General features: G+C 41.1%; 1 protein-coding gene across 3 annotated transcripts in view; it reads left to right on the plus strand.

The window, feature by feature from the left end:
• SEZ6 (seizure related 6 homolog) overlaps positions 1-25214 on the plus strand; it is a 916788-nt gene that overhangs the window by 745796 nt on the left and 145778 nt on the right. For all 3 annotated transcript variants that reach the window (XM_077480389.1, XM_077480390.1, XM_077480392.1), the window contains exons 5-9: positions 16677-16862; positions 19033-19201; positions 21304-21470; positions 21708-21902; positions 22425-22563. In XM_077480389.1, the coding sequence (XP_077336515.1) occupies positions 16677-16862; positions 19033-19201; positions 21304-21470; positions 21708-21902; positions 22425-22563 (856 nt within the window). The remainder of the gene's footprint in view (positions 1-16676; positions 16863-19032; positions 19202-21303; positions 21471-21707; positions 21903-22424; positions 22564-25214) is intronic.

Below are 25214 nucleotides of genomic sequence, written 5' to 3' on the forward strand. Positions count from 1 at the left end.
AACTTCTAAAATTACTTTAAAAAAAAAACTGAAGGTTTACTATAACTTTAAAGTCCTACATTTGTCATTTTAGGAATTCTGTAGAATCTGAACCTGCAAAAATGTAAACCAGTGTGTGCCCATTGATTCAAACATCATTATCATCCTCAGTAAGCCATTAATAGTAGATGAACGCCACACAACGAATGGCTCCAAGTGCATAGGAAGTGAAAAATAGCCTCGACCACAGCTCCTCCCAAAAGCCACAACCCTGATGCATTTTGACCTGCCCACAGATCTATAGCGGTATCATGATCATCCTCACTTTGAGCCCACACACAATAAAGTAGAAGGCTGCAAAACACAGAATCACGTGGTGAGAGGCTGCAGGTACTACACTAAAACCATATTAGTATTGTATTTTATTTAGAAAAAGGGATAATTGTTGGTCCATTAAAAACTGCATGAAAAAAATCTTCAGTGGGAATGGGGCATAAATATAAATGTTCCTAGACTATATTCTCTGCAATCTGAATGTGTGAATGCTGAAAATGCTGCATTATGGCCATTAGATTGTGCTGACATCCACAGGAAATAAGTATGTTCTTCTAATAGCCATAAAGCGTCATTTTCTGCATTTCCACATTTGAAATTGCAGAGAACATTCTACTTTGTCCCTTTTGCACAGAACAAATTTACATGCAGTTTTGGTGGATAAAACGCTATGCAAATGTTCTATAAATATACTGCCTAATAATCCTTCTGAACTGGCCTGTATGAAACTCAGATTCATTTAAATTAGTTGTAAACCTCTGACATGAAAAATGAACAAAGCACATCCTTCTATAGTGTGTACTTCCCTCAATCCAAAGCACCAAGTGTGATTTCTGTCTGCTGCTTCATTCCTCTGCTATCTGAGTAATTTCTGACAGGTTGTACAGACTCCAAAGCGTCAAGGGGGTCAGGGAAGCAAACAACCTGTGATTGACAGCCTCAGCTGTGTATGTTTTCCTATGAGATTAGAAGGTTGTTTGTCTATTCTCTCCACTCAGGTCTCAGATTACACTTGGCTGTCTTCTCTGAGCTGTTCAGTGTTTGACATCAGATCTAAGTACATTGCAAGACAAGCTGTGTAAATTGTGGACTATGAACTGATGTAAAGGAAAAAGGGCTGCAGATGGACAGGTACAATTTATGTAGAAGGATTTGTTTAATCCCTGTGTATCACCTGATGATCGTCACTTTACTGGGTATATATAAGGATTTAAAACCAATTTAAACTACTCCTGTCTTTAGCGAAGTGTGTTCTGTAAAGCAATACACTGATTGGGTTTACTTTGTGAGGCCAAGGCATCCATTTTAACTATGCCATGGCCTGCCCCTGCCTAAGGCTCATGTGATTTTGCTGTATGTTATATACTTACAGGGCTTTTTTTTCAGCAGGAACACGTTGGAAAGTGAGGGTGGCAAAGTTCAGGCACCTCCAGCACTGAATGTATTTTATGATAAGGAGTGCTGGGGTGTGATGAAGGGCCTAGTGATGCTGCCTGCTGCGAGATCTATTGTCGCTGGTAGGGATCTATTTTTCTGTGGGTCTTAGGTTGTTGGAGGATCAATTGTTGCTGGGAGGGATCTACAGTTGAGGGGGAGGTCTATTACTGCTGGCTGCTGGAGGGTCTATTAATGCTGGCTGCTGAGAGATATGTTGTTGATGCTGGGGGTCTATTGTTTCTGGGGGTCCATTATTGTGTGGGGAATCTATTGTTACTAGGGGGTCTATTTTTGCTGGGGTGGGGTCTATCTAATTCCATACAAATTACTTAGTTGCACAAAATGATACCTGGTTCTGTTTTCTCTAAAAGGGACGGTACAGGAAGATGGCTAGGGGGTGAAACCAAGGGACGGTGCTCAGAGGCAGGTAGGGTGAAGGTTAACTCAGAAGGAAGGAGTTCCTGCACCTATTAGCTGAGAAAGCCCTGTATACTCATATTATATATACAGTACTGTGCGTATAAGATTTTCAGTGGTGTCTGCGTAATCTGCGTTGTAATACTGAGAGTAAAGAAGGCAAGGGTTGCGCACATTTTAGACCTGTTAATATTACCCTGGCTATTTCAAACAACTACAGGCTGTTGTTATCTTAAGGCGTCAGGAAAAACTGTAATATGTTTGCGGTGGTCAAAGGCTGTGTGGCAAAAATGAATACATTTGACCCTTTATAACAAGTAATATGTGTTTGTTGCAGATTTGTATTCTGCTTTGTTTACCATTCTCGGCAGATATAATAGGAAGAAATCTATCACTGTGCGCGAACTGTGACTGAAGCTCCACATTTACTCTCCATTCCCTGCCAATTCCCCTCGAGAGATCACTCCCTTCGCTATCTGTTGTGTTTTGGAGGAAGCGCCATCGACACAGAGGAAATATTTTATAGGTCCCATTAGGGAAGCAGCACAGATAATTTATCAAGTTGCGAGCTAATGAATGGTGCCAAACACCCAGTCCGGAAAATCCACTATAAGATGGAGATGGGGCATTATAACTTTATTTCAGATAATCCATCACTGCAACTCCAGCTCAGGAACATCTGGCTGAGCTACACACACTTTCGGTGTTACCCAATGTTGCTAGTTTGCTAGTCATGGCCATGAAGAGCCCAGGGTTAAATCTCTGAATGTAACTGGAAAAGTCAATGAAAAAAAAAAACATTATCACCTATTTCCGCTATCTATAAAAGCATGGTAAATACTTTATTAAAAGTACCTTCTGCAGCACGAGATCTTTAGTGGCAGGGAACACTACCTCTAAAGACTAGTGATGACAGTGATGAGTTGACTAGAGCCTGCTTTATTTGCCCCATATGGTTTGGAACTCATTTGCTGACATACAGATAGAGTTATGTCAGCTTTTTTCTAGACTCGAGGGCAGTGACAGATTAATAAGTGGGCAAAAAGGACAACTTCCCCAGTCCCCCTGACATAAGGGGCCCCCCTCTATACATAAATAATATAAAACAATATAGAAAATTATATTTAAAAAATAATAATAATAATAATAATAAAATAATATAAAATATATAATAATAAAAAAAATCTTTCTTTTAGAAAGGTATCTTGGGAGGTAATATTTTGCCGGCCATCATTTGTAAAAGGTTTCACTCTGGACTCGTATATTGTATCGTTTTCAAAAACTAATTTTGGCAGCTCAAGCAAACCACACATAAAGCGCTTAGAATCTTAAGGAAGGTAGCTTATGACTGTGTGCGAGTGTGCACATTTGACCTTGTGTCATGCATTTTGAAAATGTGTAACTGTCATTGAGAATGTAAACCAACTGTGTATGAGGGGCCCCCTGAGCCTGAAGTGCCCCCCCCCCCAAGATCTAAATCTGGCCCTGCTCTAGGGCTGTCTGAGGCCGCGTACACACGCGCGGACTGTTCGCCCAACTTTGTCCGTCCAACAGTTTCGGCAAACAGTCCGCTCAAACTTAGCATGGACGGACATGGCCACACACGACGAACGAACAGTTTGCTGAAACCGTGCGCGATGACGTGAACGGCACGTACGATGGGACGAAAACTACGACGTCCTATACACTGCATTATAGCTTTCGGCGTGAAAATCCTTTCTGAGCATGCGCGCAACTTTGTTTGACGAACAAGCCTACACACGAGCGGACTGTTCGCTGAAACAAGGTTTCAGCGGACAGTTTTACGGAATTTCCGAAAAACCTTGTCCGTCAAACTGTCCGCTGAAACTGTCCGCTGAAAGCACACACACGAGCGGACTGTCCGCCCAAACACTGTTCAGCGGACAAAGTTGGGCGAACAGTCCGCGCGTGTGTACGCGGCCTGACTGATTCATTTTGTTGCATTAAATTATCAGTTGAATGATCATATCAATATTCTGTATGCAGCCACCATTAACTGCTTGCCACCTGACGTCCGTCCATTTGAACAGGGCATGCATGCAATCGTGTGCGCGCAGCCCTGTACCTTTGGTGGCGGTGTGTCACTGAGACACCGCTTGCCACCAAGGGGGGTGAACAGCCATTGGGCATGGTTGTCTACCACGTGATGAAGTCACGGCCGATCACAGATGGTACCGTCCCACTTTGCACGTCGCAGCGTGCACGTTGGTGGCGGCATGTTGCCGGGAACACTGCTCATCACCAACGCTGGTAAACACCCATTGGCCGGCGGCTGTTTACCACGTGATCGGCTGTGATCCTTTCACAGCCAATCACTAAATGTAAACATAGAGCAGTAACGAGATGTTACCGGGATCTCCTTCTCACACACTGATCGTGTTTGAGAAGGAAATTGAGGTAACATCTCATTACTGTCTACAGTGTACACCAACACACACTGATTGCCCTCCAATAAAGAGGACCCGTCACCCCCATAAAAATACCTGTCACCGCCCATCAAAGTACCTGCCACAGTTCATCTGAGTACCTGTCACACACAGTCCATCTGAGTACTTGTCACAGTTCATCTGAGTACCCAAGTACTTGTCACAGTTAATATGAGCACCTGAGTACCTGTCACCACCCTTCAGAGTCCCCGAATACCAGTCACCAGCCCATCGGAGTCCCAGAGTACCTATCTGTAGCCCATCAGAGTACCTGTGTACCTGTCAGCAGGCCATTAGAGTACCCGAGTACCTATCGCCAGGCCATCAGAGTACCCGAGTACCTGTCTGCAGCTCATCAAGTTACCCGAGTACCTATCTGCAGCCCATCAGAGTACCAAGTACCTATCTGCAGCCCATGCCTCATAGAATCTACGTTGGGGTGTTTGCTTTCCAAAATGGGTTAATTTTGTGGGTAATTCCACTGTCCTGGTACTCAAGGACCTTTAAAAGTGTGATAGGTAGGAATTAAATGAGATGTGTAATTTATGCTCCTAGAACACCTGAAGGTACTACTTCAATGTTGGGCCTCTGTATGTGGCCAGACTGTGTGAAAGTCTCACACATGTGGTATTGCCATACTCGGGAAGAGTAGCAGGATGTATTTTGGGTGTGATTTTTGCTATATACATGCTGTGTGTTATCTTCTAAATTTACAACTTTGTGTAAAAAAAAATGCGTTTTCATTTCTTTTACATATTTTCCAAAAAACTTCTGGAATAAAAAGAACCTTTCAAAAGACTCATTATGCCTCATATATTATATGTTGGGGTGTTTGCTTTCCAAAATGGGGTCATTTTGTGGCAATTCCATTGTCCTGGTGCTCCAGGGCCTTCAAAAGTGTAATAGGTGGTTGAGAAATGAGATGTATCATTTATGCTCGTAGAACGCCTGAAGGTGCTACTTCAGTGTTGGGCCTCTGTATGTGGCCAGGCTGTGTAAAAGTCTCACATGTGGTACCATACTTGGGAAGAGTAGCAGAATGTATTCTGGGGTGTAATTTATTGTATGCATATGCTCTGTGAGAGAAATAACCTGATAATATGACAATTTTGTAAAAAATCTTAATTTTGCAAAGAATTGTGGGAAAAAATTACAACTTAAAAAAAACTCACCATGCTACTTACTTAATACCTTGGAATGTCTACTTTCTAAAAAGTCATTTGACTCTTGTCTCAAGAAATGAGATACACCTGATGTACTGAAGGTCTGATCAGATGTGATCAATTTTCATTGATTGGCACCATAGTTTGTAGACTTTCACAAAGACCAACACTAATACACTATTATACTATATATACACTATATATATATATATATATATACATATATATATATATATATATATATATATATATATATATATATATATATATATATATATTATACACAAATTTGGGTTATTTTTACCAAAGCTATTTAGCAGTATAAATTTTGGACCAAAATTTATGAAGAAAAATTACTAATTTGCTAAATTTTATGACAGAAACCAAAGAAAAAGGCATTTTAGTCACAAAATGTAAGTTTTTTTTTATTTATAGCACAAAAAATAAAAAACCCATTAGTGATTAAATACCACCAAAAGAAAACTCTATTTGTGTGAAAAAAAGGACACAAATTTCATACGTGTACAGTGTTGCACGACTGAGTAATTGTCATTCAAATTGTGAGAGCACTGAAAGCTGAAAATTGGTCTGGGCAGGAAGTAAGTTCCCTGTATTGAGGTAGTTAAAGGGCTTCTTCTATGTAAATAAATACAAATTTTACTTGACTCATCCAGATGGTTCGAATGGGTAGTTAGAATGATCTATACTAGTAATAGCTGCTGCATTACCTGGCAAACTTGATACACTTAAAAAATGGTGTATGACTGTTTAATGTAGTGACCTTGTATTGTATTGACCTTGTATTGATATTTTTGTTTTAATAATACAATTGTTTTGCTACTGTGGATTTAGTATAGCCTTTGGTTCCTTTGATTCTATAAAATTATAAGCTAGCAGCCACAATAGAGAGCCCAAGGTCCAAAATTGAAACAAGTGACCTATTGATGGATGTGGCACACTTTATGAAGAATCGTCATAAACAAGACAATATCAAACTAAACAATACAAGTGTTTAACAACACTTTGTCTGAAGTGATAATTGAAGTTTTTTTTATTTTTTCTGGAGTACAAGTATGTCATTGTTCACATTTGTTACTTGAAGAGCCTTGATAGGAGGGGGGGCATGGTCTAGTGCTTCATGTGAATGTGCATTTCAGGTCTCTCAGTGCTAATAGTGTACCGGTGACTGTTTTTTTTTATTTCCCGGACCGCACGCTCTATTCGCTGGATTTGAGCCATCTCATTCCTTCTACAATGGAATATTTGGAGAGGCCCATTGGTAGTCCAAAAGCTAATGCATAAAATCAAGGGTTACATAGTTAGTAAGGTTGAATAAAGTCACCAGTCCATCCTGAATGTCTACAATTGTGTGCAATGTACAGGGATAGGGACAATTGTAGACATTCAGGATGGACTGGTGACTTTATTCAACCTTACTAACTATGTAACCTTTGATTTTATGCATTAGCTTTTGGACTACCCTACCCTCAAGGAGCCCACACAAACCAAGGTCTCCATTTATATACTAGGGCCAATTTTGGACAGAAGCCAATTAACCTACCTGCATGTCTTTAGAGTGTGGGAGGAAACTGGAGTACCCAGAGGAAACCCACGCAGGCACAGGGAGAACATGCAAACTCCAGGCAGGTAGTGTTATGGTTGGGATTTGAACCAGCGACCCTTTTTACTGCTAGGTGAGAGTACTAACCACTACACCACTGTGCTAACCACTACACCTGGGTGCCAGGTTTGGCTTCTCTCACCCTTGATCTTTGCATTAGCTATTGAATCACTAACTAATTTAGCCTGTCAATCTGGCTACTTTTGTTAAAGGTGAGACTGAGGAAAAGATTGCTATTTATGCTTTTAAATTTTGCCCCTAGAAATACAGAAAGGTGTGCCAGGTCAAAACTAGATGAGAGACTCCAAGATTATTTAAAAAAAAAGTCATTTAAAAATACCCAACATGTTTCAGGGGCAAAAATCACTCTCCCTTCATCAGGGCTCATCACAGGATAAAACTTGGATGGACAGTGACTTCACAGATCTATATAACAACAGTATTTACCTCTCTTCATGAAGGAACAACTTGACATCAGTCTAAAAACGAAGAAGGAAGAGGTTGGGACTTTATGTGAGGCCATGACTAGTAATTTGATATACCTCCATACCTGGTACAGATTGAAAGAAAGAGGGGGTAGTGGAACTTTATATGAAGCACACAGCTAAAATGAACAGCTAAAATTAACAATTATATAATATTAATTGTTTATTACATATGAGCACACATACGCATAAAGCAGTAGAAAAATATATATAAATAGTTCATAAATATGTACACAATGTAACAACATGATACACATTGTAATGGACCTAAAGTTTGTATACCCAGAGCAAACAAACATGGTCATATGTAAACATGATAATAATAATGGGACTGATTCATTATGATAAAATAATAACATTTAAATATTGCACATGGTTACTGTGACGTAGCATTGTAGGAAAGCTCTACACGTTTTGTGGGCATATTGCCACTCATCAGGAGCAGATGCAGGTTGACCATATCTATAAAAGAATAAAAATGCCAGAGTAGTATGATGGTAGATAAAAATGGGGATAATTAAAAAAGAGGGGGAACAACAATGGATCCCAAATACTCTTACCTAACCATAGTATATGGGTAAAAATGATATTGTTGATAACAATGGCTGAAGGTGCTGTAGGAGACATCATCTCTGGGAGCTGAGGTGGTAATAACTGTGGCAACATGGCGGCACCAACATCAGTGAGTAAGCATAGGAATGAACTCCCCAGTTATCAGCTGTGATATACAATTGGTGCTATACATATTCACAAATAGTATCTGTAAAGATTGATATTGTATCAATAAAGTGGTTGCACAACTGATAAACCAAAGAAAGGAAGAGAGAAAAATAATTGTAACCCAAAAAGCTGCGTAGCAATGATAAAAAAGCCAGGTACAAAGAAAAGAAATGGTAGATCTCACCGGGAATATGTGATGAGAAAAAGGGGGCAGTGTAGAGGTTGGTGAGTGGGTAAGATAAACCACATGGTACCTTAAACGTAAGATCGAGGAATGTTCCAGAAAGGTACCAGCAATGAGCCACAGATGTCCACCAACGTCACGCTCAAACATCCCTCATAGTGTAGGTTGAACAAACAATGTGTTGGCTTTCAGCATAATGAATGACGCCGCCCGCTCAACATATGGGTGTGGCGTTGACCCTCAGCGAGTGCCTGCCCCCCCCCCCCACGGCTATAATAGATAGGGAGGGGAGGGCCCCGGTGCATGTCGCAGCTCCCGGGGATAAAGAAAACCAAAGCTGCCCCCAGTGAACTTCCAAAATTGGCCCCTGTATCAAAATAAAATCCATAATGGCAGAAATGTGTCACAGATAATACTAATGTATAATGATCAATTAGTTGTGTGCTTCCATCCCTATGTAATAAACAATGTTTATTATAAAATCATTGGGTTGTTCATTTTAGCTGTGTGCTTCATATAAAGTCCCACTACCCCTTCTTTCTTTCAATTTGACAGCAGTCTAATTATACTGGAAACATAGAACAAAACAGAGGGTGCACAGGCCTAGTGCATTATCCTCAGTATGTATCTTAATTAAATAAACAGAGGTGTGGGCGAGTCCGTTCATTTCAAAAGTACGGCGGATAATCCGGCGAACTTAGTCCGCCGGACCTAGTCTGTCGCAAAAGTACCGTATGTGGGCAGGTAGCTCGTTTGGAAAGTCCGGCGGACAGTCCGGCGGTTTGTCCGCCAGACTAAGTCCGCCGCATAGTCTGATACGTGTGTACGCAGCATAAGTAATACATTCACAATCAAATTCTTGTATCACAGCTTTTCATAAAAACATCAGTAAACGTCCATGATGGAACATCCACATCTGGTCTGAGAAAGAGACAACCCTCAAAATGTGATATCCTTTGGTACTGTTTGATTGCTTTGAGATGCGGATGTTCCATCATGGACATTTACTGATGTTTTTATGAAAAGCTGTGATACAAGCATTCGTTTGTGAGTATATTACTTACCTCTGTTTAACCACTACAATACAGGGCACTTTCGCCCCCTTCCTTCCCAGCCCAATTTTCAGCTTTCAGCGCTCTAGCGCTTTCAGTGACAATTGCGCAGTCATGCTACACTGTACCCAAATTAAATTTTTATCATTTTGTTCGCACAAATAGATCTTTATTTTGGTGGTATTTATTCACGACTCCGTTTTTTATTTTTTGCGATATAAGCGCAAAAAAGCGGAAATTTGAAAAAAAAAACAATATTTTCTTTTTTCTATTTTAAAAGAAATCCAATAAAATCAAATTTTGTCATAAATTTAAGCCAAAATGTATTCTGCTACATGTTTTTGGTAAAAAAAAATTCCGTTAAGTGTATAATAATTGGTTTGTGTGATCACGGACATATGTACGCAAATGATCATGTACATATGTGTGCAGGTGATCACGTACATATGTGTGCAGATAATCATTGGGACATGTGATTTTAGTGGAACATATGTGGGGGACATGTTTTTATTATTAGTGACATGTGTTTTTATTATTTGGGGACATGTATGTTTTGGGGACATGTGTGGGGACATTGTGTTTATACTGTGTGGTGTGTTTACTGTGTGGTGATTTGTGTGTACACTAGACTAGTGATCAGTGAGTAAAAAGCTGTAAAAAACAGCTCATACTCACTGATCATCAGCCGGCTGCAGCGATCTGCTCTCCTCTCCTCAGCGATGACTTCTGTGTGAGGAGAGGAGGAGCCGATTGCCTAGCAACCGGCTGTTTGTTTACATCACATGACGGCCGTGATTGGACACGGCCGTCATGTGATCAGGAGGGCCAATCACAGAGCCCTCCTGCCGATCTGAGATGCACCGTGTCCGGGTGACACGGGCGCATCGGGATCGCGCCGCTGCGCGGGCACGCGCGCGCGCGATCCCGCTCCTCCTGATGGACGTTCCTGAACGTCCTATCAGGAGTAGACGGCTCCCACCCGGCCGTATATGTGCATTGGCCGGGTGGGAAGTGGTTAATTAAGATACATACTGAGGATAATGCACTAGGCCTCTGTTTTGTTTTATTTTTCCAGTATAATTAGACTTTCCCAGTCTTTGGAGAGCAGCAAGGTGTTATATCCAGAGAAGCCAGAATAAAAATCTAGAATTGCATCTAGGCCCACCACTAAGTGCAGGAGATTGAGTGTTCTGCAGGGGCGGACTGACAACTAATGGGGCCCCTGGGCAATAGGAGATTATGGGGCCCCTAGGCAATCAGAGATTATGGGGCCACACAGTATACACACACAGTATACAATCACACAGTATACACATACATATACACACAGTATACACAGATATGTTTCTATTGGCTGAGAAGGTACTGGAGAGGTGGGACAGCTATAATCCCAGGATTTTTAGACCAAAAGGATGATCCCTGATTTTACTGAGGCTGGCAACCCTGATGGGGCTCCCTAGTGGCCTGGGGCCCTCGGGCAGTGCCCGAGTGGCCAAATGGTCAGTCCGCCCCTGGTGTTCTGTTTTCTGAACCTGACAGCAGTGTCTAAGCAGCAATGTAGACTCTTCCTTACTATTTTAATGACAAGAAGTGATTAGTAAGTACAGTTTTGCCTTTCTATAGGTTTACCTATGAAGCCAGAGGCTGTCCTACTAAAGTCAACAAAATTTGAGGTTAATGGATTTCATGACCTACCTTTTGGGGACAACAAGTTCTTACTTTATCTGTCGCAACTGTAAAGAGATGTCTCAAGTAACCAGGCCTCAAAAAAACACAAACAACTCTTACAAGATAATAACGCAATAACTATCATTTATTGTTAGTCTTTGGACTCCAGTACAATTTACATAACTGCAGAGAGCCAATGTTTATTGTTATAGTTATTTTTCGTATGTATCCACTTCAGCCCCGGAAGGTTTTACCCCCTTAACGACCAGGCCATTTTTTGCTATACGGCACTGCGTAACTGACAATTGCGCCGTTGTGTGACGCTGTACCAAAATAAAATATATGTCCTTTTTTTCCCCACAAATGGAGCTTTCTTTTGGTGGTATTAGAGCACCTTTGTGGTTTTTATTTTTTGTGCTAGAAACAAAAAAAGAGCGACAATTTTGAAAAAAAAACAATATTTTTGACTTTCTCCTATATAACACATCCAACAAATTAAAAAAAAAAAATCTAATTTCTTTGTCAATTTAGGCCAATATGTATTCTGCTACATATTTTTGGTAAAAAAAAATCCCAATGAGTTTATATTGACATGTTTGTGCAAAGGTTATCGTTTCTACAAACTATGGGATATTTTTAAGGCATTTTTATTTTTTACTAGTAATGGCGGCGATCAGTGATTTTTAGCGGGATTGCAACATTGCAGCGGACAAATCGGACACCTAACTGACACTTTTGACACTTTTTTGGGAACCAATGACATTACAGTGATCAGTGTACTAATGACACTGGCAAGGAAGGCGCTAACATCAGAAATCAGGGCGATCAAAGGGTTAAGTGCATCCCTAGGGGGTGCTTGCTAACTGTGTGAGGGGGTGGTCTGATGGGGTGAAGACAGAGATCCGTGTTCTTGCTTATTAGGAGCACAAGATCTCTATCTTTTTCCCTGTCAGAACAGAGGTCTGCCTTGATAACATAGGCCGATCGCCGTTCTGCCTCTCTGGGGGAACGAACAACCTGCCGATTGGCTCCCCCTCTGTCAGATCAACGCATGCACCCCCAGTGTCTATTGCACGAAGTGACGCACATGTTCGTCTTTTCACGCAATAAAGCCAACCTGCCGCAGTAGATCTGCTGTAGGCAGTCGGGAAGGGAGTATACTTTACATTTCTCATTTAAAACTGTGGATCCTGTGCAGTGATAACAATGTTTTTCTACTTACTCCAGTCTTTTGTACAATAAGCCATTGAATAACATGTAATAGTGTACTCTGATTCACTTAATGAACTTCATTATTAAAAAAGATAATTACATTTTTTAATAATTCCCTAAAAAGTAAACTCAAAACCAACCCCAAGGACTTCTCGATTTTCAATTAGTGGGCTTCCAAATGATAACATGAAACTGAATCTCTCCAAATATCGCTTTATTAACATCATAAATTGGAAGGATAGTCCTGGTGTCATCGTCAGTCTATTTTCAGCTGGTTTCTTGTGTCATATCTCTCCTGGTGTTTTTCTCTGTATCTTGTTTGCAGTACGGGATACCATCTATTGCTGTCTTGACGGGACATCTTTCCTGTTAATTAGACAAAAGTTAATTGAAGTTACATTTATTTTTTTCTGCTTTAATTGTTATTCTGTCATTGGTGTAATGATGATGACACATCCATCTGTCCCTCACTTGGAGGAAGTGTCCCTCCTTTGAGAACAAATCCTTCTGTCCCTCTTGCAGCCTCAGTTGTCTCTCTTTTTAGTCGGATGTATACATCTCTACATAAAATTTACTTTTTTGTTAGCAATAGTGTTTTTTTATTACCAATAGTGTTATGCTGCACTAAATGTTTTATCCAAACTCTATATTAATGCATTTGTTATTTTGAAAAGCCAATACAAAGAAAATATAGAGGTCAAAATTAGCCAATAATTTTCTGCATATTCGATTTTTGTGGTCCATATAACTTGGGCTGTGTGACGGGGAAATGTCCTTTGCTTACATCCTGGGGTTGATTTACTAAAATTGGAGAGTGAAAAATCGGGTGCAGCTCTGCATAGAAACGAATGAGTTTCAGTCTAGGTTCAGACTAGTGCGATATGGGAACCAGCGCTATTACAGTGCCAGTTCCCGCACCGCTCCTCTCCCGCAGGTAGCTTACACTGCCTTCTGCGAAGCACTGCAAACCGATCTGAGGGTGTCATTATCAATGTCAATATATTGTTAATGACACCCCCAGATCGGTTCACAGATCGCAGTGCGAACTGTGAACTCACACAGGAATCCGATCGCATTGGTGAGAACACCCATGCGGTCCAATGTTAGTGCTGGGGAAAAAAGTCCCTGCACTTTTTTTTCCTGTGAATTTCATGCGGGTTCAGCCATACAACTGTATGGCTGAACTCACATCTCACAAACATTGCATGTGATCGGCATCTGCAGTGCGGGCACGAATCCCATGCAATGTCTAAGCCCTTGTACACACGGTCGGACATTCCGACAACAAAATCCGTCTGATTTTGTCCGACGGATTTTGTCCAAAACTGGTGTTGCATACACACGGTCGGACAAAGTTGTCGGAAAATCCGATCGTTCGGAACGTGATGACGTTCGTTTGTTACGACGGGACTAGGTTCAGGCTAGTAGCCAATAGCTTTGGTCTAGGAATTTGATCTGAGCATGCGTGGCACTTTGTCCAATCGGTATTCTCTACAAACAATCGGACAAAGTCTGATCGGATCATGTTGTCGGAAAATTTTTATATCCAGCTCTCAAACTTTGTTGGTCAGACATTCCGACGGAAAAAGTCAGATGAAGCCCACACATGATCGGATTATCCGACATCACGGTCCGATCGGACATTTTCCGTCGGAATGTCCGACCGTGTGTACAAGGGCTTAGATTGCGCCAGTGTGAACCTGGGCTCCAGGTTTTATTGTCAAGGCTTAAAGTGTTTGTTAAGGTGAAAAAAAAAGTTCTATAGTTCTCCCTGTTATATAACAGTAAGCTCACCAGTGGATGTCATTTATAAAAATATACTGTATAACAGCTGACTTCAGAGGGCCGTTCCACGCTCAGCTGACTGTCCACTGGTCTCCTCTGCTGATGTGATAGGTGCAAGGGGAGGTGCTAGGAAACCCCCCTGACGTCAGCTGAGAAGAGGAGAGGAGGGGAGGAGACCGGCGGCAGTCACATGAGCACTGAACGGCGCTCTGAAGTAAGCTATTATATCGCATATTTTTATAAATGACATGCACTGCAGAGCTTACTAATCTTTATCAGAGGGAACTATAGACAATAAAAACTGATTTTTAGAGCAGGAGGGGAGGATCAGGGAGCTGACACTCAGAGAGGGGAGGAGGAGAGGAGGGGGGAGAGGAGAGGACAGAGGGAGACACAGGAGAGCAGGCTGCGGATGACACAGGCATGTACTGATAACTCCAGTGTCAGGGCTCAGCAGCCCTAATAGATCAGTGCAGGGGGGGGGGGGGGTTGTAACTGGCAGGATCAGCCAGGTATTTCAGGTAATACGGGGGCCAAATGGCACAGTACAAGCACTGTGCTGTACAACATGCATTAAGGGGAAAAGATTTAATTCTTTTTTTCTGGTTTAACAAACACTTTCATTTTTCAAGGTGAAGTTAGCAGCTGATTGGTTAGAATGCACAGCTGCTCCTGATTTTTCATTCATTTTATTAAATCAACCCCATTGTGTGCTAAAAGGTGCCTTTCTTTACCATTTCAGAAAATTGGGATCTATGTGTGCATGGCCTGTAAGCTCACTTCATATAATATAATATATTATATTTATATACTGTATACTATATTGCATTGATTGTTATCTATTACTGCTGTGTTTTAAAATACCTGTATACATTCTAAAATTAAAATGTAAGTTAAAAAAAGAGCCTGGACAAGCAGCAAACACTATTTCGGAAGTGGATGATTTCACTGCACTGGGTGCACTGGCTGTGGCCTTAAAATGGTTGTACATGGTGAAGGTTTTTGCATGGAGGTAAAAAACCTTCTGTGTGCTATGCCCCCCCCCCCAATACTCACCTGAGCCCATCTCGATCCAGCAATGTCCACCAGAGTCTCGGCAGTCCCAGGACTCCCTCCTCTCCTCATTGGCTGAGACAGCAGAGGGTGCCACTGAGGAGAGATGGGCTGAGCCGCGGCTTTGTGTCTTATGGACACATAGAGCCGGGCTAGAGAGTGAGCATGCACCAGTGCCCCCATTGCAAGCTGCTTACTCTGGGGACACTGGTTAAGGGGTAGGAGCAAAGAGCGCCAGTAGGGGACCTGTGAATAGGAGGATTGGGGCTGCTCTGTGCAAAACCACTGCACAGAGCAGGTAAGTAGATATGTTTGTTCTTTAACAAAAAAAAATCCAAAATTATAATGTCGCTTTGGATAACACTGCTTTAAGGTCTCAAAAAGGAAAGCGCCACTCTCTAACATGTCTACCAATCTACTTCAGTACATAAAGCCTGACGGCTCCCATATCCAAAATGGTGATGCCAGAAACTCACAGCTTTTAAAAAGAACCAGCTACACGAAGACAGTGCTGGACCCCAGACACTGGTAGGTACCTTATTTTAAAAAGTCAGCAGCTACAGTATTTGTAGCTGCTGACTTTTATATTTTTTTAAAAAGAGGCCTTTAATCAATACTTTACTTGTAGGACAACTGTAGCTGCAAATATACTCTGCAAACCATAATCTGAAACTATTTTTATTCAGAATATATGAATGACTGTATATGCATATACTTATGCAGCTACAATTTATTTATTTTTTGCTTAAGAATAGGAGTGTAAACTTTATGCCACGTACAAACAACCATTTTTTCTGGCAGAAACAAACGGTCTTGCCTACACACGATCACAACAAACAACAAAGTTGGATCGTCTAGAATGCGGTGACGTACAACATGTATGACGGGACTAGAAAAAGGAAGTTCAATAGCCAGAAGCCAATAGTTGCCCTTGCGTCGTTTTTGGTCCATCGGAACAGCATACGGACAAACAGTTTTCCCGATAGGAATTGATTCCGTCAGAAAGATTTAAAACATGTTCTATTTCTAGGTCCATCAGAATTTAAAAAAAAAAAAGTCAGATGCGCCCCACACACGATCGGAATATCCGATGAAAAGAATACCGTCTGACTTTTTCTGCCTGAAAGTCCGACCATGTGTACACAGCATTAGAATATGCCTTGTGCAAGGATGACCTTTTGGAGTTGCTTCTAGCTTGAAAGAGCCGAAAGTGGCTCAAAATGTCACTGTAATGCAACTTCTAGCATTTATTACTGACAACTTTAATTCTAGTTAAAAATAAAATAAATAAATAAAATAAAATAAATTGTTTTAAATATTGACAAGTATGAAATGTCAAACCAAATGTATCAACCATTCATTATAAAATGTTTCCAAATGGAATATTTTTTTTTTGCAGCCTATGTCCTGAGTTGTGGTTTCCCTCGAAGACCAGCTTATGGTGATATATCTGTCACCAGTCTACACCCAGGAGGGGAGGCATATTTCTACTGCAATACCGGCTACCAGCTGCATGGACTTCATGTTCTCACCTGCCTAAATGCAACCCGACCTTTCTGGAGCAGCCAACCTCCACAGTGTATAGGTAAGAGATTGATGACACTACAGAGCTGTCCTTTTCATGGTGAGACTTGGGAAGCACTTTAATCAAAATCACTCCAGAGATAGAAAAGGAAATGGTATTTTCATGTACATAAGCTGAAGTTAAAAGTAAGCCAGGCAGGGTAGTTTGTGATCTTTTATTATTAAATAATAAAAAATACATTTGTATACCATTTTATATATATATATATATATATATATATATATATATATATATGTGTGTATGTATGTGTATATATATATATATATATATATATATATATATGTGTGTGTATGTGTATATATATATATATATGTGTGTGTATGTATATGTATATATATATATATATATATATATATTTATATATTTATATATATATTTATATATATATATATATATATATATATATATATATATATATATAATTTTTTTTGTCCATGTTATTTTCCATTATAGGACATGAAGGAGTACACAGCATATATTACACATGAATATAAATATACACAAAAGTAAACCTTGTATTTATTTTTTTTTTTATTAAATTCATGTACAAGTCCTTAATGGGTCAATTTAATGAGAAGTGAATTTACTGAAACTGGATATTTCAGTTTTTTAAGATGCTGTAGATGCTTAAAGCCCACCATCCACTAACCCAATGGATATGGACAATGTAACTGAAATGGAAACCCCTAACTGTGAACAAGAACGCTGAAGCGACAAGGTGGTCTGGATCAGAGCCAGAAACATTGGCAATTTCACAACCAGTGCAGCCAATAAGTGGCTTCAGACTCCACCTATAACTGATATATCAGAGAGTCAATAATCAGTTTGTATTCCTCTTGGAAATCCTCAAAGACAAACAATGAATCAAATAGAATTCTTTGAAAGTCTGTACATGTTGTACATATGTTTGAGACTGAATAGTAGACACATCAGGATTACCTTGGCAGATACCAGGTGTGAGCACACCAAAGTCTTTATTAATATATTTCAATAGGAACTGGCATGGTGTGCATCATATTGTATTGCCTTCTTTCCTGTAATATCAATCTTTGTTTCTCGATAGTTACAAGAGTTTTCTAGTTGCACAGCAGGGCACCACTTTCAGACACACATGAGTAAATCCATCAGCATGACCTGTATTATAGTTCTCATTGTTTATTATAACTGCTTAGCAGTACTTTCCTGCTCAAAGCATGTCCAACATCTCTGTTCACATTGTTGTGGCATTACCTGTTTAATTGCTAATTAGGACTTCACAAGGTGAGGCAAAATAAGAGGGGGTAAAGAGGAGATTTCTTTTTGCCATCTTACACCAAGATTTACTATATTATGGCGGTACGGGTAATTTACATACCACAAAATAAGCATGCATGTAGTAAATCGCTTTGAAGTCTCTGCAGAATAAAACGTTGCTTTCATGAGAGCAACCTTTGGTGTGTTCTTTTCTTCTGCTTATATGCAACAAGGTAAATTGCTCCTGTTTGTGCACCAGAACATGTTTATAAAGGAAATTTCTCTAAGATATTTCATAGATATTTCAAACTGAAGTATCATAGCGTTTTGGAAACAAGGGAACAATAAAGTTGAAATCTCAACTAAACAAACGTTGTCTTACTACAAGAAGCATGTATATTCGTACTTAAATCTTTCTGTACATCTTCCAGAACCGTGCAGTGAACTTCTGCACAGACGTCGCAAGTTTTGAGGGAGTGTGCAATTGGCATGCTGACTGCAGGAATGTCCACCAGAGCTGTTGCCCTTGAATTGAATGTTCATTTCACTATTAGCTCTGTTGGACATTCCTGCAGACAGCATGCAAATTGCATGCTCCCTCAAAACTTGTGAAATCTGTGGCATTGTGCTGTGTGATAAAACTGGACATTTTAGAGTGACCTTTTATTGTGGCCAGCCTAAGACATACCTGTGCAATAATCATGCTGTCTAATCAGCATCTTGATATGCCACACCTATGAGGTGGATGGATTATCGCGGCAAAGGAGAAGTGCTCACTTACACCGATTTAGACAGATTTGTGAACAATATTTGAGAGAAATAGGCCTTTTGTGTGCATAGAAAAAGTTGATGAACCTCATGAAGTTCTTGTGCTTTAAGCAAAAATGTGCTCTGGATATGATTTTCATTTATTGTCAACTCTAAATGTCTTCCATAGCTGCCTGTGGGGGTTTCATCAGAAACATCACTACTGGACGTCTTGTATCACCAAACTTCCCTGGAAACTACAGCAATAATCTAACCTGCCACTGGGTTCTAGAGGCTCCAGCAGCACAGCGACTTCATCTGCACTTTGAGAAGGTTTCCTTAGCTGAGGATGATGACAGGTAGAACTGTACACACTATTCGACCTCTCATCATTAGTATTTTTTTTTCTGCAATCTTGCCTTCTGAATGATCCAGCTCTGGCTAGTTGCTTCATTATGACATACCAGTAAAATACTAGTCTATACATTATGGCATTAAAAAACTGTTAATATCCCATAAAATAGAAGATTGTAAGCTAAGGCTGTTTTGATAGCTAACAAAGGTCATGGTCTAAGGCTGCAGGGCTGCCAGGAAAGGCACAAAGCTACTGACGTATCATGCTGCTGTCTTTCAGGATCACGCCAAAAGGTTTCAGACTGCTTGGATTCTATTTTTGCTGGTTAAATAATGTATTGCGTAATGGGCCCGTACATCTAGATCTGAAGTCCTAGTTGCACAGAAGGCCTTTCTTAATAAAAAAATAAAATAAAATAGCTTGTTTGGCCTTTAAATGACACTGAGCAGGAACTTCATGTGATATTCAGTGGCATCTAGTGATCAACTACTTTATTTTCTGTTTTAAATCATTGGAATACATCTGACCAACACAAGAAATAGCATAATAACCTTTCTTTTTTGATCTAATTTGAACAAATGTATGTAGCAGTGTAGTTGCCACTAGTAACAAACATCCACCATATCACCCCGTTTCCAGAATCCCATATATCACTTGCAGAGACAATGAACAGTCCTTTGCTTTTTTTTTTTGATTATTGGGGAGTACAGCTTGGTTGGGGAAAGGGGTATATGAGATGCCCATAAAATAGTTCACATTACCATAATATTTAGAGATTTTTTACAGATTAGCACATAGTTTGAGTCTGAAGGAATGATGTGCATAATTTAACAACTAAAGTCACCATGCAGGCTATTGCTCATTCTCTGCATAACTCCTGCAGACTATTGCTTCCAGAACGTCCTCACCCATGACCGTGTAAGGATGAGGACATCACTCTTGACCGTGTAAGGGTGATGTTCCCAGAAGTCCTCTCCTCCTGCACAAACTTATACCGTTGTTATTAGTGTAATGTCACTTCTTCTTTAAGAAAAAAAGACCCACTCTGAATAGTTCCTTGAGGCCTAGTAGTTTAAAAGCACATACTAAGCGGTGGACTACTGTTCCCAGCTAGCCATGCTTGCAAATCCTGTGCCCTCAGGCTACATCAATTTGACACAACTCCCCACAGTCTCTCCTCTGATCCAGGACTTTTCATCATTGACTGTGTAATGATGAGAACTTCACTAATGACTGTGTAGAAGTGAAGTTCCCTCACAGACTCCCTGGCACATCCAGCCCTCCACTGTGGTACACTCACCGACCTTTCTCTGCCCTGAGTCCTTTATAGAGAACTTAACTGGACCATACGTTCCGACAGCTTCACCTGCCCTAGTGCTCTAGGAGTTCCACATCATTGTTCGTGTAATGATGAGGACATTGCCAATGACCATGTAAAGGCAAAGTTGTTTCACGGTTCTCCCCGGGCCTCCTCCTGCGATTGGCGCACCCCCCTCCCCCAGTTGGGGGTGCCCTCCTGCTGCTATGTAGTATTCCATTGTCCACTTCACCCGGCCGACAACTCCTGCCCAGTGGCATATTACCTCAGCTTATATAGGAGGCCCGCCCCCGGCCAATACCAGTTGGGGATTGGTCAGGGTTCCCACATGAGCTGCCTGCCACTCCAGTTCTAGGCCCTGCCCCTCTTCCAGAAAATTCTCCCTGTAAGCAGGGGAGGCGCCTCAAAACTAGAGCACAGGTGGTCACACCCAATGCTACTCTAACCACTCACTGCCCCCAGATCAAAACAGACAGGCCTAGCTCAAAGCATAGGCCTGCCTAAATTTACCTTTGCTGACAGACTAACTAGTAAAAATCCAATACTAGCACCTACCTATTTGTAGAGGGTGCTACATGTACATGTATTTTCACTGTCAAATTACTATATTAATTGTTTTAAACCACATCCCTATGTGTTCAATAGCTTGTATTACCAGTGTTCTAATCTTACCCACATATTATCCACGTAGTCGATCCAGGGACTTGTTTTCATTTGTTTTCAGCTGCAATTCTATTTGGTCACCTAATTCCCCTAATGCTATGTTAATATTCCTGCTGTTTTTTCAGGCTTATTATCCGAGATGGGAATACAATAGATTCCCCACCTATCTATGACTCCTATGAAGTAGAATATCTCCCAATTGAAGGCCTTCTCAGTACTGCGCGACACTTCTTTATAGAGCTAACAACCGACAGTAGTGGCACCTCTACTGGTGTAGCAGTTCGCTATCAAGGTAAAACAGATTATCCTTTTTGCTTTCTTAATTTGAATGCTAATTTTAATTCACCTGTTTTTAATTTTTTAATTCTGTTTTTCCTGGAGGACTGCTAGACCTGCTAGCCATAAATTACAGTGGCCATGCATGGCCCAACCTTTGCAAATAATGCACCAATTAATCTTTTCAGGCTAACAGCTTCAGAGATCCAGTACTGCTATAGATAGTTTATTAATATATGTATTTCTTTTACAGCCTATGAACAAGGTCATTGTTATGAACCTTTTGTGAAATATGGTAACTTCACCAGCAGTGATGCTACCTTTGCCGTGGGAACAGTAGTGGAGTTCACTTGTGATCCAGGCTATACACTGGAACAAGGGTCCACCATCATTGAGTGTCAAGACTCAGGAGATCCTCAGTGGAACGAAACAGAACCAGCATGCAGAGGTGAGGAAAGACTGAATGTTATGCCAGATTGTGATACTGCATTCACTAAAAAGTCTTATTTTTACAGCTAAACTTCAGCACTTTTTTTTGCTTTGTTTTAAGCAGAGTGGGGAAGGGTAACAACTTCTGTCAGGTTTTTATTATGGTCTGTGTCCCTCTCATATCTTGTCTATACAGAAAGTGGGAACACAGACTGCAGAAAAACACCTGTTTTAGAAAATGTAAAATGTTAGAACCGCCATCAGGTTATTATTATTATACTGTCTGCGTCTTCCTGTCTCAATTACAGTAAAGCCACAGGAAGTGAGATGAAACCTCTAAAATGGGGTTATAGAAAATAAAATTTGATTACTTATTCTTACAAAATGTATCCAAAGCCTAAAACAAAAGTTGTGACTGTAGTTGGGCTTTAAGTGCTGGATTCACACTGTGTAAGTGTGAACGGGCCCATATAATTTTCCTTTCACTTTCACAGTTTATTTGCCTTTAGTAAATGAAGCCTATAATTTCTTGTTGCCTCAGCTGTTTGCAGTGGAGAAATCACAGACTCTGCAGGGGTGGTGCTTTCACCCAACTGGCCTGAAGCCTATGGAAAAGGACAAGACTGCATCTGGGGCATTCATGTAGAGGAAGAGAAAAGGATTCTTCTGGACATTCAAGTGTAAGTCCTTATGTATAATCCAATAAATTATATTTGTTTTCCCACTTTATTACATGTACTTAATTTTAAGGAACTCTAAGTTTATGATACCATGGTTGGAAGTTTCAGATGGAAGACTATTTCATGGGATGTGGCTAAATCATCTGAGTGTGAATATTATCCAATGAGCAGACAGTCCTTGCAATAGCCTTATTTAGGAGAAAGAATAGCGACTACCTGGAAAAATCTATACTGGATGAACAATTCTTTCACCAAAACTGATCGGTCAGGAGGTATATGCAAGGGTTGATGACTATCCATAGACTTAACACCGTTTACAGATCTGAGTGTAATCAGCTTGATTGAGCAAAGATTATTCTGTGTTTATGAAAACCTTTAATCCTTTAGGCCAGGTTCACACTGGTGCAACACGACACTCGTCCTATTTTGGATCCAACGTTGCCCTGCGTCAGAGACGTGTCCGACTTCAATGAACGGGGATCCGACTTGGATCCCTGCCAATACCAGGTACTGTGTTTGATATGACTCTTGAGGGGGAACTCCACGCCAAATGTTAAATAAAAAACTGGCATGGGTTCCCCCTCCAGGGGCATACCAGGTTCTCCGGTCTGATATGGATTTTAAGGGGAATCCCTACGCCGAAAAAACGGCGTGGGGGTCCCCCCAAAATCCATACCAGACCCTTATCCGAGCATGCAGTCTAGCCTGTCAGGAAAGGGTGTGGGGATGAGCGCGTGCCCCCCCTCCTGAACCGTACCAGGCGGCATGCCCTCAACATGAGGGGGGTGGGTACTTTGGGGCAGGGGGGCAACCTGCACCGCAATCAGCATAGTAAGCCTGGTTTCACACTATAGTTTGCATGTAAATCGCACAGGAACTGCACCGCATTACTGTGCAATTCACATGCTATTCTGTGTGGTGTGATTTTATACCATTTTGAATGGGCTGGATCGCACTACATCACACCAAAGAAGTGCAGACACTTTTTTGAAAAGCAACCATGCGATCTGGTTCAGACAGACACTGCATTTGTGACCTTCTTTTGGGGAGTTGTTAACTTTAAATTGACACATGCAGCAGATAAAAAATACAGTGTGATTGCAATGTACTGTGGAAATGCACAGCATTTCCTGTACCACATATGTATGAAACAGTGGTAAAACCGGGGCAAAGCATGCCACTGAGGGAAGCAGAAAGTCCAGCCTGGTTCTGGCATTGGCAGACATGTTGTGGTGCCAACTGATGAGTCAGTAAGCCAATGAGCACCATAACAAGCTTGCCAGTGCCAAGCTGGACTGTCAGTAACACAAGCAATAGAAAACTCAGCTTAGCTTCAGTCAACTGTCAGTAACACAAGCAATGCAAAATTTAGCCCAGCCAGCCTCAATCACATATTTTGTCAGTTGCAACACAGAATCACAGACAGTCTCTTACTGACTCACGATTGCCTAGTATAAACAGCAGAATGCCGGCAGCAGCACAGCACTTTACTAGCACTCTGCGCTCCAGGGCCCAGGCAAAGCTCCTCTTCCAAGCCCAAGGTGGGATTGGCATTGCAAGCCAATGGGAATACATGGTGTGCAGTGGGCAGGACTACACGCACCACTGGCTCCCACTGTGCTGCTTGTTAATAGATCTGTCAGCCTTCAGCCCGAGTCAAATAGACCGGCCTGGCGGTGTACCACAACATGCATGTGGGTATGCCTTATGATCTATTTCATTGGCTGCATCGGCATTATTACAATCTGTGTGCCACTGACTGCAGTGCTGCCTGTCACTGGTACCATGTGCGGCTGCAGAGCAGTGGCCCCATGCATTTCATTTTGGCCCTGAGGGTGTTTGAACACCCCGACCCCCCCCCCCCCTTATCTACATCCCTGAGGGTATGTACATCCAAATCAGAGGAAGGATTTAGGAATTACAGCTCTTATAATTAGCCATCCATCCCCCCTTTTTCAAGGGACCAAAAGTAATTGGACAATTGAATCAAAAGCTGTTTCAGGGCCAGGTGTGGGCTATTCCTTCGTTATTTCTTCATCAATTAAGAAGGTAAAAGATCTAGAGATGATTCTAAGTGTGGTATTTGCATTTGGAATCCATTGCTGTGAAGCTACATCATTTGTTCAAACGAGCTATCCAGGCAAGTGAAACAGGCCATTGTAAGGCTTCAAAAATTAAACAAATCCATCAGAGAGATAGCATTACATTAGGAGTGGCTAAATCAACAGTTTGGTGCATTATGAGAAAAGAAGAACGCACTGGTGAGCTCAGCAACATAAAAAGGCCTGTACGTCAACAGAAGACAACCAGGGCCGTCTTTAAGGCAGGGAAAAAGGGGCATCTGCCCTGGGTCCCAATATTGTTGTGGGGCCCAAAGCAGCTGCCTCATACTTGCCAACTATCCCAGTTCAATGTCCCTTGAAGTTTTAGTCCTGTGCTGTGTCCCGTTATCTCAGTGTGAAGTGTTACTAATGCTGCTCAGCTCTGCCTATTGCCGTGTACAGATGACTCACCTGCAGATCCTGTGTTTACATGTAAATAACCTGCATTGATATGTAAATAGCGGCTGCATTAATATCTAAATAGTTGTGGAGAGGCTGCATTGATATGTAAATAGAGGTGGAATTCCTATGTATATCATGCCTCCCTGA

Source organism: Lithobates pipiens, unplaced genomic scaffold (genome assembly GCF_037356315.1).
Source record: "Lithobates pipiens isolate NorthernLeopardFrog02 unplaced genomic scaffold, aLitPip1_a1.2 Scaffold_16, whole genome shotgun sequence".
Taxonomy (NCBI): Eukaryota; Metazoa; Chordata; class Amphibia; order Anura; family Ranidae; genus Lithobates; species Lithobates pipiens.